This window comes from Aythya ferina, assembly GCF_964211825.1.
Source record: "Aythya ferina genome assembly, chromosome: 8".
In the NCBI taxonomy this organism is placed as follows: domain Eukaryota; kingdom Metazoa; phylum Chordata; class Aves; order Anseriformes; family Anatidae; genus Aythya; species Aythya ferina.
Window position 1 is genome coordinate 32,146,807 of NC_140304.1, and position 18,577 is coordinate 32,165,383.

The window sequence follows — 18,577 nt, forward strand, 5'->3', positions numbered from 1 at the left end:
AGAGAGGAGCATATCCCAAAACTGAGCATATCCCAGTGCTGAGCATATCCCAGAGAGGAGCATACCCTAAAGCTGAGCATATCCCAAAACTGAGCATCCCTCGGTGCTGAGCACATCCCAGAGCTGAGCACATCCCAAAACTGAGCATCCCTCGGTGCTGAGTATATCCCAAAACCGAGCACATCCCAGAGCTGAGCATATCCCAAAACTGAGCATCCCCCAGCCATGTGCTGGGGTCACGGGCCCAGCTCCTGAGCCTTATCCTGGCACCACTTTGGGAAATGGGCACCCAGGAGCAGCAGCAGCAGCAGCAGCAGGAGGAGCAGGAGGAGGAGGAGGAGCAGGAGGAAGGCTCCGGGGAGCACCCGGACCCGCTGGGACCCAGCAGCCGGGGGGAGCCCGCGGCGCCCTGCCCGGGATGGCGCGCCGCAAGCCCCGCCCCTTTCCATACAGACCCCTCCCCCTTCCCCAAACCACGCCCCTTTCTTCCCTCATCCAATCAGCGGCGGCGCCCCCTCCGGTTCCCGTGGCAGCCTCGCGGGGTGCGCTCGGGGGATAAAAGGCGAAAGGCCGGGAGGGGGGGGGGGAGGGGGCGTGGCCTCATTTGCATGGCCCAATGGCGCGGGGGCATGCAAATGAGGGCGGCGCGGGGCAGGACAACGCCCGCGGGGAGCCTTTGTCCGCAGAGGCGGCGGCGGCGCGGGGCGAGCGGGGACGGGGCCGGCACCGGGATCGGGATCCGGATCGGGATCCGGATTAGGACCGGGATCCGAATCCGGATCCGTAATCGGGCCCGGGAGCGGCCCCGGGGCTGGCGGCGGCGCTGCCCTGCCCTGCTGCCGCACTATGACTCTGGAGGGGCTGCCTGGCGAGCACCGCACGGCCGGCAGGTAGGGACCGGCACCGGCACCGGCACCGGCACCGGGACCGGGGGGTGTGTGGGGGGTCTCCCGGTGCTCCCCCCGGTGCTCCCCAACGCCGTGTGCCCTCCCGCAGGATGGAGCAGGCGGGGGACGCGCTGGAGGAGGTGCTGAGCAAGGCGCTGAGCCAGCGGAGCCTCACCCTGGGCGTCTACGAGGCGGCCAAACTGCTCAACGTGTGAGTGCTGCCCCCCGGGGACCCCCCAGCCCCCGCTATTCCCGGTGACACCCCCCCCCCCCCCCACCCCCAGTGCTCCTGGTGACCCCCACGGTGACCCCGGTAACCCCCCCTTGGTGCTCCGGTGACCCCTCCCGGTGACCCCTTTCCCCCTGGTAAACCCCCCCCCGGTGCCCCCGCAGGGACCCGGACAACGTGGTGCTGTGCCTGCTGGCGGCGGACGAGGAGGAAGCGGAGGACGCGGCGCTGCAGATCCACTTCACCCTCATCCAGGCTTTCTGCTGCGAGAACGACATCAACATCCTGCGGGTCAGCAACCCGGCCCGCCTGGCGCAGCTCCTGCTGCCCCACACCGCCACCGAGCCCCCCACCGACCTCCACTGCGTCCTGGTCACGGTGAGGACGGGGGTGAAGCAAAGCCTGGGTCCCCGGGACCCTCCCGCTGTTTGCACCCGGATTTAGGGTTTTAATTCCCCGTGCTGACCCCTCTTCTCGTTCCAGAACCCCCACGCGTCCCAGTGGAAGGACCCGGCGCTGAGTCAGCTCATGTGTTTCTGCCGGGAGCGGCGCTACGCCGACCAGTGGGTGCCGGTCATCAACCTCCCCGAGCGGTGACAGCGCTGCACCGGGGTCGGTGGGATGCTTTCCGTGCGTTGGCGCTTAGCTCAGGAAGGAAAAAAAAATCCCCCTTGCCCTCATGCGAGGACGCAGCAGGGGAAGGGGAGGGGGGGGGGGGATAAAGGTTTTAAAAAAAAACAAAAAAAAATCGTCCAAAAAAAGGAAAAAAAAAAAAAAAAAAAAGGATTTAAAAATAATATCGAGGGGTTGAGCTGCGTGGGATGGATGGAGGACGAGCGACGCGGCCCGGGAAGTGAAGGGAAGGAGGCTGGGAGGAGCCGGAGCCTGCCCCAGGAGCGAGGACGCCGCCGAACGCCCCTCGAGGTTCCCTGAAGTGCGACTCGCTCGCAGGTTGTGGCTCGACTCCGCGAGGAGCTCGGCGGTTGATCGGAACGCTTTGCAGCCGATTTTTAGCGTGTTTCTGGGATGTTCAGTCTCGAGTTTTTAATGCTAAGATATATAGTAAGTTATTTTATGATATTGACTTTAAAAAAAAAAAAAAAAGTTATTTATACCCTGCGGTCTCTGAAGCAGGCACCCCTGCAGCAGCTGGTCCTGGCCGACGCCACCTCTTAACAGGAGGCTGCTGAGAGCTGCCCTACTGGCGGTGTTGGAAAGTGGATAATGCTTTGTTCTGGGGTGTTTTTTTCTTCTTTTTTTTTGTTTTTTCTTTTGTGTTTTATTTTTTTTTTTGAATAAAGTTGACTCTCGGATCCTCTGTGCTGTTGTGTTGCCTTCCTTGGCTCGCTCGGCGGGTCCTGGTCCTGGTGCACGGGTCCCGGAACGGCACCTGGGCTCCTGCCGCACCCCGCCCCAAACCAGCCACCGAAAAAGCAGCCGGCGCTCTGCAGGAAATGGTAGCTATTTTTCTTCCACCCCGCCACTTAAAAGCATAGTTTGAACACCAGGAAGCGTTTAGGGACGCCCTGAAAGCCCCGGGGGGGGGGTTGAGTCTTCTGGAAAATTGGGGGAACTCGGCTCCTTTCTGCAGGAACCCTTCATGTGCTGCGCCCCCAGCGCGGTGCAGCACGCCCCGCCAGCTGCGCCCCTTTCTTCCCTGCTGGCTTCGTTCCCCGAGCCTCTCCGCGGCCAGGCAGGGCCCCGCCAGCAGCTGCTTTCCTTCTTCTTGTCGCACACCACACAAAGCCGAGCTCCGCGGGGCAGAAATCCCCAATCCTGGCCCCAAAGGAGCCGGGCAGCTGGCGGCGGCACCGTGCCGGCACAGCAGCGCCCACGCTCTGCCCCAGGCCAAGGTGGGAGGCTCCGGGGACACCGCTGACCTACATCCTGCCTGCCGAGATGCCCTGCTTTCTGCAGCCCCGGCTCGGGGGGCTGGGACACCGACCCTACATTATTTTTTCATTATTTTTTCATTATTTTTTCATTATTTTTTTCCCCGGTCCAGGCGCTGGGGACAGCTCGGGTTGTGCTGGGGCACCGCCGCCGCACCGAACGGGAGCTTTCTGAGCTCGTTGTTTTTTTTTTTTAGCTTTGTTTTTACAGCACGTGGCCGGCGTCAGCACTTCTAAAGCCAACGTGTGTGCGTGTTCACACAGCCCCCTCCCGCTGCGTGGTGCTTGGGAAGCACAAATTTGGGAACGGGGGAAAAGGCTGAAGGTGGGGCCAAAGATACCTGGGGGTACAGCGCCGGGCCTGCCTTTCGGGACAAGCTGGGGCTGCTGCTTGGGGCCAGCCCCATAGCAGGGGGTGGTTCAGGCCCCACTTCCATAAACCCAGTAACAGACAGCTCCTGAAAGACCCCCCCCCATATGTACATATTTATGTGTATTTATAGACACGCACACGCATAAAACTAAAGGCTTTTTGCTCCCAAAGCCTCCTTTTCTGGGCTTGTAACAAACATCGGGCCTTTGCCTCCAAACCAAAGTGCCTCGATGAGAAGTACAGAGGAAAACAAAGCCACCTGAGGGGCTGCTTAGTCTGTGGGGCAGGACACCAGCACACAATGGGGTGGCAGTGGGGCCTCCTGGCATCAGGGCCTGGAGGTGGGAGCACCCCGAGGCAGGGCCCTGCCCCATCCTGCCCCGCCAGAACCCCCCGGCTGCTGCCCATGGCACTGGTTTCGTTTCTCCTTTTTCATTTTACTGATTACGAGTCCGTGATTCTTCAGAGCTGCACAACTCCTGTTGTTTCATGGAGTATTTATAGCAAAGGAGCAAAGTTACAAGCGGAGACGGGTGTGCGGCCACACCCCCCCCCGTGCAGTGCAGGTACAAGCACAGAAAGTACCTGAGCAGCCATAAAGCACATTGCCAGAAGCTGCCACCCGCGTGCTGCTGGGCGAGCTGACACCCTCGGGTGGGCTGCCTGAACTGAGAAGCACCTGGAGGAAAACCTGCAGCGTTCCTAATCCCACGTCTCTGACCAACGACGTGTCGCGCGCACGCATCATCTTCCAACGTGGAAGCAAGAACAAAGGAGATACTGGGATAAATCTTCGCCCCTGAGCTGCAAAGAGTTCAAAATTGTATGAAGAAGCAGAAAAATGCACCTTGTAGGGAACAGGTCTGTAGGACACGATGGATTTCCCATAGGCAGAGGCACCCTCGGCCAGCAGCCCCAGGGAAATGCCAGGGATCTGTGTGTGAGCAGTAACAGAGCCGAGGGCAGCGCCGTGCCAAATGTCTTTATTAGAAAGTACAAGGTTAGGCGCCTCGTGCAGCAGGGGGACGTGGCTCAGTGAAACAGTACAGGGAAAAAGCACGGGACAGGATGCCATCCTTGTGTCCACACAGCTCCAACAGGCTGGCAGAACACCCCGCGGGCAGCCTCCCCTCGCCCCCGAGCTGCTCAGGCCCCCTGGTGCCCCTGGCCCTTTCCACCCACCCGCAGCCAAGGGCTGTTCTCAGCTAGGTGCCTTATAAAATGAGAGTAAAAAAAACTCAGCGTGGATCTACGTCATTGTTGTGAAATTGTCACTAGAAAAATAGTTGTAAAAATAATTTGAAGGTGAGCAGAGAATGAGCAGTACGGCTCCCTCACTGCCAGCCCCGCGTTCGGATTTAGAGCTGTGGGTTAAGGAGGCTCGTTAAACAAAGATATCATTTCTCAATGTATTATCAACAGTGCGTATATAATTTAATATAGAAATGACAAATAGGCAATGTAAGACAGTAAATTACAAGTGGTTAATAAGTTCCGTAGACGTGGTTACAGAAATGCACGGTTATGGCAGATCAGGACTTCAGCCTCCCAACCACCGGCTACAGGGAAAGGCAAAGAGCATCGGGAGCCTGCTGAAGTCGGGATTGTTTCAAATCCCCTCGAAGTTTTCTGTTAATATGCAATGTTTGTATAAATATTCTATTAAAGTTTATACACACACACACACAAGGAGGTTTTTATTATGTATATATATAAAATCACGTACTTGATGGAAAGGCTCCCCAATTATATTTGCATAACCACAATCTGGAGACAATTTGGCATTTTTTTCCCCCTCTAAAAAGGAATTTAAAAGAGAGCCAAATTCTGAATCCCTGTGCAAAACACAGACGAGGCTTGGAGTGACAGAACCGTACCTCTACCTCAGCCACAAAGCCAGGGAAACGTGAGCTTGCAGCCTTTGATTCTTTTGACAACTTTTTTGAATACCAACACAGAGGTTTAATTAGAGAAAGCAGAAAAGCAGAATCGAGCAGAACTGAAGCTGAGAACTCTGCTTTTTCAACTCCTCTTGAGGAGCTACGAAAAACCCCTCAGACACCTGACTCCTGACACTTCAGGTTTCGCACTTACAAACCCATCAAGAGAAAGAGGCATAACAGAGATGTAGGCATGAGTCGCTGGAGCTCGCCAGCAGTTGCTACAATGGTTTTCAAGGCAGCTGTTGCTAAATAATGCACTTGGACGTGTGCATGTGCACGAGGGCACGGCTGTGCGCTCCCCAGGCAGGCAGCGCTGCCCGCCCTGCGTGCACGCACGGTCTAAAAAACTGAAACAAACGATGGTTAATTGGGATTCCCAATCTGTCCCTGTTCTGTCGGCAAAGCCAGGCAACTTTGGTGGTGTTTGTGGAACTCGGGAGCGGGGCCGGAGCCGAGCAGCTCCCCGGGCACACGGGCGGCTCTCACGGCGCAGCCAGCCCCGCGCCCGCCGGCCCAGAGGGCAATTAATTCTGTTTGAGACCTGCTTCCTAATGAAGACCGGGAAGAGAGGAAATGCTTTAGAAAGCTTAAGAAACCATTTATACACGTGGAAAAAGAAGAGTTACTAGCAGGTACCTTACGGGTTATTTGTCTATACATCTGCCTGCGCCTCGCCCCGCGTCGCAGAGCGGCGGTAGCGCGGGCGCTCCTATAACAACACGCACGTCTTCTTGTCCTTGAAGGGGTTCTCAGAGGCAGGAATGCCCATTAGCAACGGATCTTTCTTGGCATGCTCTTCGCAATAGAGCATTAGGTCTGCCGACGCCTTTGACACCTGCGGAAGACAGAAAAAAAGAAACATGAAATGGCCACGGATTTCCCCGCAATTAGCAAGACGAGCTGCCCACTGGGGAAAAGCCCTGTGCACAAACAGATTGATGCTGGGCATTCAACACGTTGTTTGGGCCCAGACCCTGTTTCCTGCAAAAGGCAGACTGCCCTGGGTGTCACGCTGGGGCCAGCTTTATCTGCAGGGAGAAGAAGAAGATGAATCCCGGTGCCATGCTCCTCCTGGGGCTAGCTTGCGGCAGCAGGTGAAAGTGCTGCTCAGCTTTTATGCAGCTCCTGCTGAAAACCATAAACAAACAGGAGGGGTTCGAAATATCCAGCAGCTTTGTAACAAGGAACTTATCACCTGTAAAGCTGGGGAGAACAAACAGAGGTGTCCTGAGATGACTAACACTTTCTACAATGCTGTATGCGGTCCCTCCTTGCGTAACGCCGCCCTGCAGCCAGCATGGACACGGCACCTTTGCTGCGTGCACCCGGGGCTTTGTGCTGCTGGCCTCCACGAGGGGCTGGGCAATAATTCGAGAAGCCAAACAGACAACATCTGTCCAGGCAATGTTAGCAACGTACCCAGTATCCCATCCCTTCCAGCTGGGAAAAGAGCCGGGCTTCTTTTGTGCCTTGAAAAGCCGTTTCAGTGACCTTCCTTTCGGTGACACAAAGGTGCAGACGCAACCTGCAGCCATTGGAAGGATGTAGCAAAATCCCACAAGGAACACAACACATCAAACTGGAAGCTTACACCTGGTTTTTGGTTGTTTTTTGTTTTTTCCCTTTTGACCTGCATTCACGTTTTGCTTCGGTCCATTTTGCAAGCCCAGGAAACACCGAAGTACCCGAGGCCACCTCTCAGAGCGGCCCCAAGACTGAGCTGTGCTCAGGTTTCCCGGGCTGCAGCACAAAGGTCAAGCTCCAAATGGGGAAAAAAAAAAAAATCAAACAGCGTGCCCCCACGCACAGCACTCCGAGGGCAAAACAGGAGGAAAGGAGGGGTGAAGCAGGACGTGCCCCCACCTTTATCCGCTCTATCGAGGCTTCTATTCTCAGCTGCTGGACGGTCCTGCGGGCCTGAGCGATGTTGTTGGTGGTGCTCGCCGTTTTGCCAGACATCTTCAGGGATCTGGAGGCGCTCTGTTGGAAAGACAGCGGGTTATTTGCCCAGGAGCTGGCCCGGCGCTTTGCACCCCGACAAAGAGGCAACAGCAACACACTGAAAAAAGTGTTTTTTTTCTTATTTTACACGATGGGAGCTGCCAGCTGCGTGTCAGCTAGCTAAATCCCCAGGAAAACTGCATGGAGCCCTCCTGTAGGATGCTGCCACCGCCACCCCAGCGGGTCCCCTGCCCTGCCCCATCTGCTTGGGCTGTTCCAGGCCTGCAGCAGCTTTGTGACACAGCCGAGGGAAAAAAAAAACCACCACGCACACACAGAACAACAGGCAAAGTTCACAGAAACACTGCCAGCTGCCGTCTGCTCCCATATGGCCGTGCAGGCAAAAAAAATAAAAGAGCAGCCCTGGGACTTTCCTGCTCTGGGTAAGAAGGCAAAGCACCGGCCCGGTGGCCTCCGTGGCTCTGAGATGACAGCAGAGCAGCCCCAGCTGCTGCCCCGAGCCCCCGAGAGCCCCTTGCAGCCCAAGCCCGGGGGTTCCCAAGGCAGGAACCCTGCTGCCTGCCCAAAGCCCCCCAGCAGGCAGCTTGCACCCGGGGCTCAGCCAAGCAGGCAAGAAGCAGGTTATCCGCCAAAAAGAGAGTGTGGGGAGGCCGTGACAGCGTCGGCTGACTTGGAGAAAACAACTTTGTATCCATTAAAGACATCTTTAAATGATTAACTAGGCTGCGATGATTAACTTTGGGCTAAGCAGCTCGTGGTGTGGCACTGAGGGCCGTACCAACAGGTATTTCACGCTTCGCAGCTCCCAGCTGCCTCGTGCAGCCCCTGGGGAGCCTCCAGCAGGGCACGGGGCAGCTTCTGAGCCTCCTTGAGCTCGGGTTGGGAGCAGCCGTGCTGGCAGGACGCGGGAGGGCTGCCTGCACGGCGCTGCCCTGGCTCACGGTGATCGCAAGGTGCGAGGGATGCCTCCTGCTCACACGCAGGCCAGCAATCACTGGTGCTGGGATTACAACCCTATATGACAATCCTGTGTCCCTAAACAACCAGTGAAACACTTTTACGAATCTCCCTGATCCTTGTGGCCGCAGAGCAGCCGCCTCCTGTGCTGCTGGCTGCTTTCCTGCTGCGTGCAGCCGGGAGGAGGCAGGCGCGGAGCAGAACCGGTTCAAACGCCACACGCACGCCGAGTGCCAACCCCGGGGTAAGCGGGGGAAGTGCATTTTTTTTTTTTTTTTTTTAAGTTCAGAGTCTTTAAACGTGTGCCAGTTCAAAGATCACGGCGCCAAGCAAGTGCTCGGCAGCAGACGAGGCTGTAGGTGGCTGCAGGAAGGCGCTGCGCTTGCAGCAGCAACCCTGAGCGTGCCCGTCCCGCTGTCCTGCCTGCAGCTGCCCGGGGAGAGCTGCAGAGAAGCTGCAGGGATGTGAGCAGAGGAGCCCCCCGTGCCCCTGGGCAGGGCAACAAGCAGCTGAATCATGGCAGCATGCAGCAGCCTGCATACAGGTGGCTGTGCTGCTGCCACAGCCGGGTCAACACCCGCATTTTGGCTGCCCCTCTCCCCACGAACCCCCCGCTCCCCAAAGCAGAAGCAAGGGAAGAGGAGCAGGAGGCTCCTTGCAGCGCTCAGCCCGCGGGGCAGCAGCACCAGGAGGTGCAGCAGGAGCCCTGCTCGGCACCCTGCAGGCTGAGAGCTGCTGCTGGGGCCGGGACGTGGCCGCGCTGGCAGCGCGCAGCGCACCGCGAGCAGCCCTGGGCGCAGGCAGCCAGCATCAAGGAGCATCAACGCCGCCCGCCGAGCGGGAGGCAGGCAGGCAGGCAGGGCTGTCTGCACGGCAGCAGCTCGCCCTGCAGCGCTGCAAGCCTGCTCCAGCCCGCATGGAGAAGCAGGAGGCGAGGCAGCCACGCCGTGAGTCAGCCAGCGCCGGGGCGGGGATGGCGCCGCGAGCAGCTCCGGCCGGGGAGCAAAGTCCGGCTGTGCCTCCGGGGCGAAGGGGGGACGTGTGGTGTCCCAGAGCTGTGCACACACCACCAGCAGGTCACAGTGACAGCCAGCTACGCCCTACACAGCGCCGTGCTGCTGCCAGGACCGTGCTCAGCACCGGGATGTGGTCCCCAGTGAGCACCGTGCGTGCTGGATCACCAGCGCTGCGCCGCCCGAGCCAGGCACGGCGCTGGGTGATCCAGGCTGCAGGAGAGAAGCTGAGTGACACTGACACCTTGGTCTGGGACAGTCACAGCCTGCTCACCCAGGTTCATTTCCAGGTGCTTCGCCTTCCTGCTGGGACAGGGGACGGCGCGGGGCCTGTCTGCCACTGGGAAGGGGAGGGAGGGGCACGCTGGACGCGTTCCACCTTACCTGTCAAATGCAATCAAAGTGAAAACGCTCCCAGGAATTCGAGGCAAAAGCCACGGCACATTAACCTGGAGACCTGTGAGTCACACGCAGGAGCCTTTTCCAACTGCAGTCGGTGACGGGCAGCCCAGCCAGCCAGGCAGGCTGACGCAGCAGCGCGCAACGCAGGAGCACGCCGGGGGTCACCACACAGAAAAGCAAAGCAGAGCTGTGTGAATTTGGGGGAGAGACCCTGCCCGTGAGGAGGGCTGGCAGGGAGAGGGGTGCTGAGCTCCTTCACCCGAGAGCAAGGGGAAGAGGCAGGACCAGCACAGGGCACGGGGCTGTTCCTCCGGGCAGGTCCCGCTGCTGCCCCGTGGCCCCCGCTGTTTTTTTTTGAGCAGTGCCCCCCTGGCACTTCAGTTGTAAAAACACGGGGTTAAAACCCGTCACCACAGACCTAAAACCCAGTTCTAAAAGCTCCCGTTTTGCTGGCAGCTGTAGGGTTTGTGCTGCCCCTGCTCCCCGCGCCCCCAGCCTCTGTCACCGAGTGCCCCCTCCCTGAAGGAACGGCCTCGTTCCCAAAGCTGCCGTGCTTATTTTCCCGGCTGCATTAGCAAATGAGATGTTTCAAAACCATGTAACATTAGAAAATCAGCGTGCTGCATCTCCTCCTCGCGCAAACAGAAGCGGCGTTGCCCTGACGGCCCTCCTAGGGTTACCGAACCCCTCCTGCAGAGATCTGCCAACAACTGGGTCAGCTCCCGAGCTGCTTCCCCGAGCCCTCAGCACGCCGGGCAGCTTTGATTTCCCCTTCTGAATACGAGGAGCCTGCAGGAGCAGAAAGGTGCAGCCTGATTGCTGCAAGATCAGCGATCAGCTTCTGCTGCAGGAGCCAGCACCCCCAGCAGGATTCAGCTCCAGATCCCAGCTCACCACGCACCGTGGCACAGCTGCCGTGCGCTCGGGGTCACCTCGTGCCCTCTGCCAGCAGTCCCCAACCCTCCTGCTCTGTTTGTTACTGCGTCTCCCACTCCTCCATCGTGAAAGGACGGCATTAACTGCCCTGGAGAACACTTTTACAGTCCATAATCCCCTCTAAAGGGACACAGCCCAGGGCACCAGATGTGCAGAAATGCTACAAGCTCTCCTGAGCACGCCGTGAGGCTCTAGGATGAAGTTATTACGGGGGAGGGATGCCCACCAGCAGCATTTTTTTTACTAAGTAAGACCAGAAATGGCCAGGAGCAGGTGGAGCTGCCTCTCCTGCCTCCAAGCACCCTGCTTGTAAGGCTCTGCCCTACCTCTCCGCGCAGGCGGTCAGCGAGGAGGTCAGGATGCAGCAGGCGCTCGGCACCACGGCCCGGCAGGTCCCCAGCTGGGCATGAAGGCAAATTAAAGCCCAATTTGTGCCTCGTGCTCCCCCGGCTCCGAGCGCTGGCCCTGCTGAGCTCGCTGTGATTACCCGGCCCCGCGTTACGTAAAGGCAGCTCGGGCACAGCAGCTGCACGGGGCTCAGGCGGGTGTCCCCTTACTGCTCCTGGGGAAGGAAAACAGCTTTTAAGCCGGGTAACTCAAAACTGCAGGTCAGCCAGGCAGATTAAACCACACCTGGAGGGGCTGTGATAAGAAAGGCGGCGTGCAGAGGCGCACAAGGTGCTCACAGCCCTCTGCGGGGACCTTACCCCCACACCGCCCTCCTGGGCACCCTCTCAGTAAGAAAACAGCAGGAAAACCCACATCCAGCCACCCCTCTCCTCTTACCTGCACAGTGCTAACAGGAATAAAAGGCCAGAGCTCGCTCCTACCTCCACGCTCAGCGATTTTGCTCACCCCTCTCCAGCCCCAGGCACTGAGGGCACGGCACGGCTTGCATCAGGAGCTGGAAGCCAGGACGGGCACCGAGCGTGGTGCACAACGTGGTGAGGAGGGAGAGGAAGGAGAACAGCTTCCCCCATCCGTCAGCCTGCTGACACCTTCAGCATTTCCCTGCCTGCCTCCTGGGCAGCGCTGCTCGTCCCATCCACAGCTCCAGAGGCCACGCTACGGAAGCCACCCATGGTGGGGACCCCGCTGTCCTGGCTGCAGCCCTAAATAGAGAGCACCCGAAGGAGGGGAGGTGTCCAGCCCTCCTCCAGCTCGGCAGGGGGGAACAGCACCTTCAGCACCCTGCCCCTGGGGCTGCCCGAGGGACAGACAGAGGGACAGACGGACAGAGAGGAGCTCAGCCCTGCGCGGGGCCGCACTGACACCCAGTGGAAAGCAGGGCGAGACGCCTGGCGGAGGGGAAGGCAGCTGCTGAGCCTCCTCCTTCTGCCAGACACAGCAGGAAACAGCGCTGGGTGAGTGGGAACACAGCCGAACCCTGCCCTCCTCACACAGCAGCGTAAGGGGCAAAACCCAGCGTGGCCTGGAGATGGTTTCTGACCCTTCTGCCTGCACGGAGAGGGCGCAGGGACGTTTGTGCACGGTGCTGCCCTGAGCACAGCTCCCTTGGTGCAAGCCCTGGGGTCTTGCACCAAGACCTGCTCCTGAGCGATTTCTAAATCGCTTTTTTAACAGGAAATGCACAGCAACCACAAACTCTCCTTTCACCTGCAGCTCTTTCTAACACGCACAGCAACCCCCAATAATCCGAAATGAAAAATAGACAGCTGCCAAGATCTTCACACGGATTTGGCCACCTGGGCTCTCCGTTAAGGACTTGTTCCCTCTCCAGTCCAACTGCTTTCCACCAGTTAGCCCAGTACAGCCCTGACTGAGGCTGGGCTCCAGCTACGCTGGATTTCAAAGCCAGCCTCCCAGCACGTGATTCTGACAAGCCCAATTTACTTCTTGGGAAAGGAGCAGTGGAAAAACCTGCTTGTATTTTCCTCTGTGTTTTTACTGCCTGGCCTTTTTATGTCTTCAGTGTAAATTAGAGCCATGAAAACTCACTTCCAGATCCAGGTTACCTTGAGAAACATCTGAGGATTGATGTTTTCAAGTCACCAGCCCGATGCCCTGAGGAAAGGCAACCTGCTCCCTGCCAAACGGGGGCGCAGCTTCCCCCGGGATGGGAGCTGCTCCTCCCCGCGCAGCGCTGCCCCGCTTGTGCACAACAGAAAAAGACAAAAACCATCTACAGAAACGTGCAGAGAGACGTGGGCTGTACCAAAAGCAGCTGGTCTTACGGCATGTAAAGCAGGAACAGCCCGCGGTCAAAGCTCCAGACGGGGAGGGAGTCACGAGATGCAGCCCGGCCGCAGGTTTTACGTGACCTTGAGCGAATTCTTCAGTCTGAAAGAGAGATAAAGGAGAGCTGGGTGGGAGATGCTCTGCGGAGAGCTCCAAGGCTCCTGGGTCAAAGCCACTAAAGGGGTGCACAGCAGCACGCGAGGTGCTTGGCTGCAGGATATCCGAGTGTTTCCTTTGAGAAAAGGGAGAATTAGGAGGAAATTAGTAGGAAAGCGATAATTAGGAATGCACTTCAAGTACTGAAGTTATGGAGGGCTCCGTGCCACCTCTGGCTAACTGACGCAGCCCTCTGCAAAGAGCCTGAGTGTTTTCTGATGGTTTTGCTCCAGAATTAAATGAAATCACAGGGGTTTGGGCCTTGCCGTGCTGCTTGGCGTTCTGCAATGAAGAAAGGAGCGTGTGTGTGCCGGACACTCACCTACATAGGCAGCCCCGGTGCTTGTCCGCCTGGCTTGGATTTTATTTGTGCAGCGAGCCTGAAACAGAGAAAAACAACTGTAAGGAGAGCAGGAAAGCTGAAGCAAAGAGGAAAGAGCACCTGGGGTTTATTTCTAGTCGCAAGGACGGCAGCATTTTGAGCCAGGCCCCCCAAAACATCTCCCTCAAGCCTTCCCTCCACCCAGCTCCGTGCCCCCTGCCAGCCGTGCGGGGAGCCAGCACATTCTCACTGCCACCACTGGGGAAGATAAGTAAATTAACAAGCACACTTGACTACAGGATTACAAGAAACGAGATTAACGCAGCACTGGTCGCAAACCTTGCTCTGTATCACAGAAAAATGAACGCAGACCCGCGGGTGGTGCTCCCCCACTGCAGGAGCCCCGTGCCAGCCTCGCAGCACAGCAGCACCACGCTCCCGCAGTTTGGCCAACCTGAAAAGCACAAAACTCCTGCTCCGGGCGCCGTTCCCTGCCGTAAGATGCTGGGGTGGGAGAGGCGATGCCAAGGCGACCCACCTGCTGTGGGAGCAAGAGCAGGGCCTTCTCTCCAGGCTGCTTTTTTAGTCTCCTTGCCTTGGTTCTGCTCTCAACTTTGCGACCCCGGGGGCGTGCAGCACACCTTCAGGCTGTGCAGCCAGCAGGAGGCCTCTGGCCCTGGCTGTGATCATCACATTCACCTCCCCTGGCATTTACAATGCAAATTTATACAGCCCTGTCCCTGCAGAGCCCGCACCGTGCCAGCCGCCGACCACCCGCCCTTTTTTCAGGGCAAATCCCCCCAATCTCACAGCGACACAAACCAGGGCAGGCTTCCAGAGCTGCCTTCTGCTCAGCCCGGCTCGAGCAGAGACCCAAACACCCGAGTCCTTTGGCTTGATCCTACAACCTTGCCATCGCGCTCGCTCAACTTCCCTCCGCAGCGCTGAGACCAACACCTCAACACCTTTCCCAGTGGTTTAAATCACGGATTCTCTTCTCATTATTTGATTCAGAAATCAGTGCCCTCTGGGCTTCTGCATCACCAGTACCTGGCTCTAAACCCACACCTAATGTTGGTTTACGTGTCCCTCAGGCACGGCCTGCAGCAGCGCTGTGCCCGCGGAGGTTCAGGCCAGCCGAAGGGAGAGGGCACAGCAAACTCTGTGTTTTTTTGGTGATTTCCAGGCTGCTAGATGCCCGAGAGGTTTTTACAAGCTCGGCACTAAACCAAACCTATACACAAATGCAATCTTACCTCCTCTCGTGATGCATTAGCCTGCCTAAACCATACTTGCCCGAGTCTGAAACTCTCTAAGAGTTTCGAGGAGGGGGCAGCCCCATCCCCACACACAGAGAGCACGTTTGAAGGCACAGCAGTGCTGCAAGGGCTCCTTCAGGAGAACCTCATTTCCCCAACACAAGCTGGAGTGAACCACCCTGGGCAGAACCTCTTCCACGTTTACTCTAAAGTGGCAGCACAGAAAAAAAAAAAAATCAGGTGTCAACGCCTCCTGTGTTGGTCTGATTTTATTTTTAAAACCAGAAAGGAGATTTTCTTCTGGAAGTACACCTCACTGAAGTGATTGATGGCCTTGCAAAGAGCCTTTTCCTCTTTTATTAGCTTAAAAGGCATACGCAGACACATCAAACTCCTCAGACGTGCAGACTGCACCACGATCGGGGAAGCTGAAGCACAGAGAGCTGAGAGGGCAGGACAGAAATCCAAACACGTCCCACGAGGGACAGGAGGCTCAGGAGCGGGCCTGCTTCCTATGTTATAACCTATTTAAAACCGAAGCTTTAAACAATTAAAATTGCCTTGTTGCTGTCCGATACCCCCGTGTAATAACGCACACGGTCGGTGCTGTGAAAGCTTTGCAGGGACACGAAGCAGTGAAAAGCAGCAGAAGCGTTGCAGTGACCACGGGCCGAGGGGTTTCTTCCTTACAGCGAGGCTCTGCGCTTCAGAAACGCTGCAGGCGCTGCTGCAGTCACTGGGTGATCCCTCCCAGCTCTTACACCCTTCCTTGGGGCTGGAGCTGCTGCCCGTGAGGCTTTTCCAACCCACCCAGGGCCGCCGCTGCAGGTCCTGCTCTGCAAGCCAGACTCCAACAACAGGTTTCCCCATCCCCTGCCCACACCTTCCCTTCCGAACGACACCCACTGCTTCCGAGGAGAACGCCCTGCTCACGCCCTGCCCGCCCCGCTCCGAAATCCCCAGTGTGAAGCCAGCCCTGGGCCCATGTGCATGAGGCTGGGGACGGTGCCACGGGCTGGGGACAGTACCATGGGCTGGGGACAGTGCCATGGGCTGGGGCTGGGGTCCAGCCCCTGACCAATGCTTACCTGGAAGCTCTGCTTGCACAGGGGTATGCTGGAGGAGGCACGACAGGCGAGGCAGTAAATGGGGTTTAGTGGCATTACCCACACCCTGCTGATTTATTCGGCAGGCAACCATCTGAATCTGTCCTCTCGCAGCCTGCCACACTACCCATTTGTCCATATTTAGGGTTTTCCTCTGCTAACCCCTACTTTTACCTGCCTCCAGAGAACCCCGCAGAGAATTCTAGTGTAGCTTCGAGGACTGCTGTCACTCCTGCTCCTTCTCATTAATCCTTAGAGAACACAGAGTAGAAATCTTTTGCTCATGCCTTCAGGATTTGCTCTTCTCCCTCCCTCCTATAATCCTCAACAGATTTCAGAGGAGAGCACCGTGGCAAACGCAGTGCCGGTGCTCGGGTTGGGAACCCAAACTCTCAGCGTGTGCGAGCACAAAACGCGGAGCACAGCCGCACGATTCCAGCAGCGATTAACTCCGGGCAAATCCCAAGAGCCACCCAACATCTGCAGCTGCAGTTTCCCAAGAACCGGCAAGCCCACAGCTACTTCCCAGATCCGGGGAGCTCGCCTGCTGCTTTCGTTACAGCCAGTGAAAGTTTTACTACCGATTCCTATCTCGGCGAGATAAGGGATTTTCTGTGCTGGAACACGAGCCCCGCTCCTTGCTGGGAGACAACCTATTTGCAGCAGTACAAGCCTTTGAAGCACGCTGCTAAATAATCTGGCCAATATTATCGGGGCAAGCTTCGGTGCTAATTAAAACTGCTTCGGAAGCCCCTCGTTCTGCCCCTGACGGCATGGCTTGCGCTGAGATCTTTGCCCTGGTGGGGGGACGAAGCGATGCAGCCCACGGTGGGGATTTACGGGGCTGCCCCGCGGGCTCCCGGAGAGGTCTGAACTTGCTTTTGCAGTGAGCCTCGTCACCAGACGATGCGTTTTGGGAGGAAAGCTCGCTCCCACCCGGAAGGGCCGTGGCGCTCGCTGTGTCCCCGGCGGGCTGAGGGCCTCGGGAACAGCCGGAGGTATTGTGGAGCCCGCGTCGCCCACGTCGCTGTGTAGGAACTCCTCGTGAGCTGGGCTCAAGTATTCCGAGTATTTGGAGGCAGGCAGCCTGCGAAATGAACTTCGAGCGTTCATAGAAGAGTTGTTACGTAGCCACGGGGCGAGATTGGAAACGGCAGCGGTGTCTGAAACGCGGTGGCTGTGCTAAAACACAGGGGATGCTGGCGGTGATGCCGATCAGCAGCGACTGCTGTCTGGGGGGCCTTGATGTCTTCGTTATGATGTTAACGAGTGCTTCGTTAGCAAGCAAAGGTGGTCCCCTCAGCTGTGTGACCACAGCAGCCAGCCTTACAGCACGGCTCAGCCCTCGCAAGGCACTCCCTTTTTGAATTTATTTCCCACTTCAGCGCTCGATCAAAGACACCCCAAGTTACCGCAACGCACCCGGAGCGAGGATGAAGCACGGGATTGAGAAGTCATTAACCGCGTGCTAATCCCTTAATCCCATTCAGTGGCACAGCAGAGGCACAAAACACCACTACAGCCACCCGGTACTCCACATTTACTCACACAATTTTCTCTCGAAGTGCCGGCGAGCAGCCTGACGGGGGGCACCCAACCCAACGCAACACACGGCTCTACCCAAACCGTGCCATTCACTAGGACCTCCTGGTCCCCCCGGTCCCACTGCAGCCCCTGGGCCATGGGGACGGCCCTGTCCTGGCCCCATTTCCCAGTGCTGGTCCCGGTGCTGGTCCCAGTCCCGGTGCTGGTCCCGGTCTCACCATCGCCCTCCTGCCGAGCACATGTGGCTGGCGGGGCGAGGCTGTGCAGGCGACGCCAGGGTTTGTACAGCCACGCCGGGCGGGCAGGGCGCATTTCCCCTTTTTTTGCCCCAAACCGAGCGAATCTCGCAGCGTGGGGGCAGAATTTCCAATTTACATCCTGCAGCCCCCAGCGGGGCCGGCACGCGGCGGGCAAAGCGTCAATGGGGACGGGAAAAAAAAAAAAAAAAAAAAAAAAAAAAAAAAGGAAAAAGGAAAAACCACAAAAAGCAGCAAAAAGCGGCAAAATAAATAAATAAATTAAAAAAAAAAAAAAAAAAAGCTACAAACTGCGCTCCGGGCCCACCCGAGGCCGGGCCCACCCGCTGCCCTGCGCCGCCACCGCCCCGGGCACGGCTCCAGCCCCCGACCCACCGTCGGTCTGTCCCTCGGTCCGTCTGTCCCTCGGTCTGCCTGTCCGTCTGTCCGTCCCCCGGTCCGTCCGTCCTTCCGGCCCCTCCGCCCGTCTCCAGGGGCGACCGGAGCGGGCGGGCGGCCGGGCCCCGCGCTCCGCCTCCTCCGCCCCGCTCCGCCCGCGCTCGCCCCGCCTGGCCCGGCCCCGGGAGGCCCCGGGGAGGATCCGGGAGGATCCCGGAGGATCCCGGAGGAGGCCCCCGGAGGCTCCGAGAGGCCCCGGTCCGGTCCCGCAGCGCCCCGAGGAGGCCGGGGCTGGGGCCGGGGGCTGCGCGCTGGGGGGTGCCGGGTGCTGCCGGTGCTGCCACGCGGTTTGGGGCTGTCGGAAATAAACGTTTTTTGTGTTAAAAATGAGGCTTTTCTCTTGTTTTGGGGGCGGTGAGGGGCTGTCGGAGTGCTGTGGTGTATGGGGGGCTTCACACAGCCCGGCTCCTGCTGTCCCCAGCAGCAGGACGGTGACAGCGGGGTTCGGGGTTTGGGGTGGCACAGCAGCCCCAAGCACTTCACAGACAAATTTTGGCAATTCTTTGGCGTTTTACCAAGCTCAGTGGCCTCACTCTGAGAGACCAGAATGGGGGCTGAGCGAGCCCTCAGAACCCCAAAAATACTCCATGTCTATGGCACCAGGCCCTGGCTAGCAGCCTCCATGGGGACTTGGTGCCAGGAGGCACCAACCACGGCACCACAGCCTGGCTCTGTGCCGGGACGCCCCTGATAACACCCCG

General features: G+C 58.2%; 2 protein-coding genes across 3 annotated transcripts; one reads left to right on the forward strand and one right to left on the reverse strand.

Moving 5' to 3' along the window:
• Positions 1–676: 676 nt before the first annotated feature.
• On the forward strand, positions 677–2,434 carry GADD45A (growth arrest and DNA damage inducible alpha). Its single transcript, XM_084527852.1, has 4 exons — positions 677–890; positions 997–1,098; positions 1,281–1,494; positions 1,600–2,434. The coding sequence occupies exons 1-4, from the start codon at positions 847–849 to the stop codon at positions 1,711–1,713; spliced, it is 474 nt and encodes a 157-aa protein (XP_084383978.1). The 5' UTR covers positions 677–846; the 3' UTR covers positions 1,714–2,434.
• A 2,357-nt stretch (positions 2,435–4,791) lies between these two features.
• On the reverse strand, positions 4,792–17,951 carry GNG12 (G protein subunit gamma 12). 2 transcript variants are annotated; one of them, XM_084527792.1, is made up of 5 exons: positions 17,814–17,951; positions 13,272–13,329; positions 12,790–12,895; positions 7,188–7,304; positions 4,792–6,159 (listed from the first exon to the last, which is right to left on the reverse strand). In XM_084527792.1, exons 4-5 carry the CDS (start codon positions 7,281–7,283, stop codon positions 6,034–6,036), a joined length of 222 nt encoding a protein of 73 aa, XP_084383918.1. In that variant the 5' UTR covers positions 7,284–7,304; positions 12,790–12,895; positions 13,272–13,329; positions 17,814–17,951; the 3' UTR covers positions 4,792–6,033. The 2 variants fall into 2 exon arrangements, with proteins under 2 accessions (XP_084383918.1, XP_084383919.1); XM_084527793.1 differs by having other exon boundaries at positions 12,771–12,895.
• Positions 17,952–18,577: the final 626 nt, after the last annotated feature.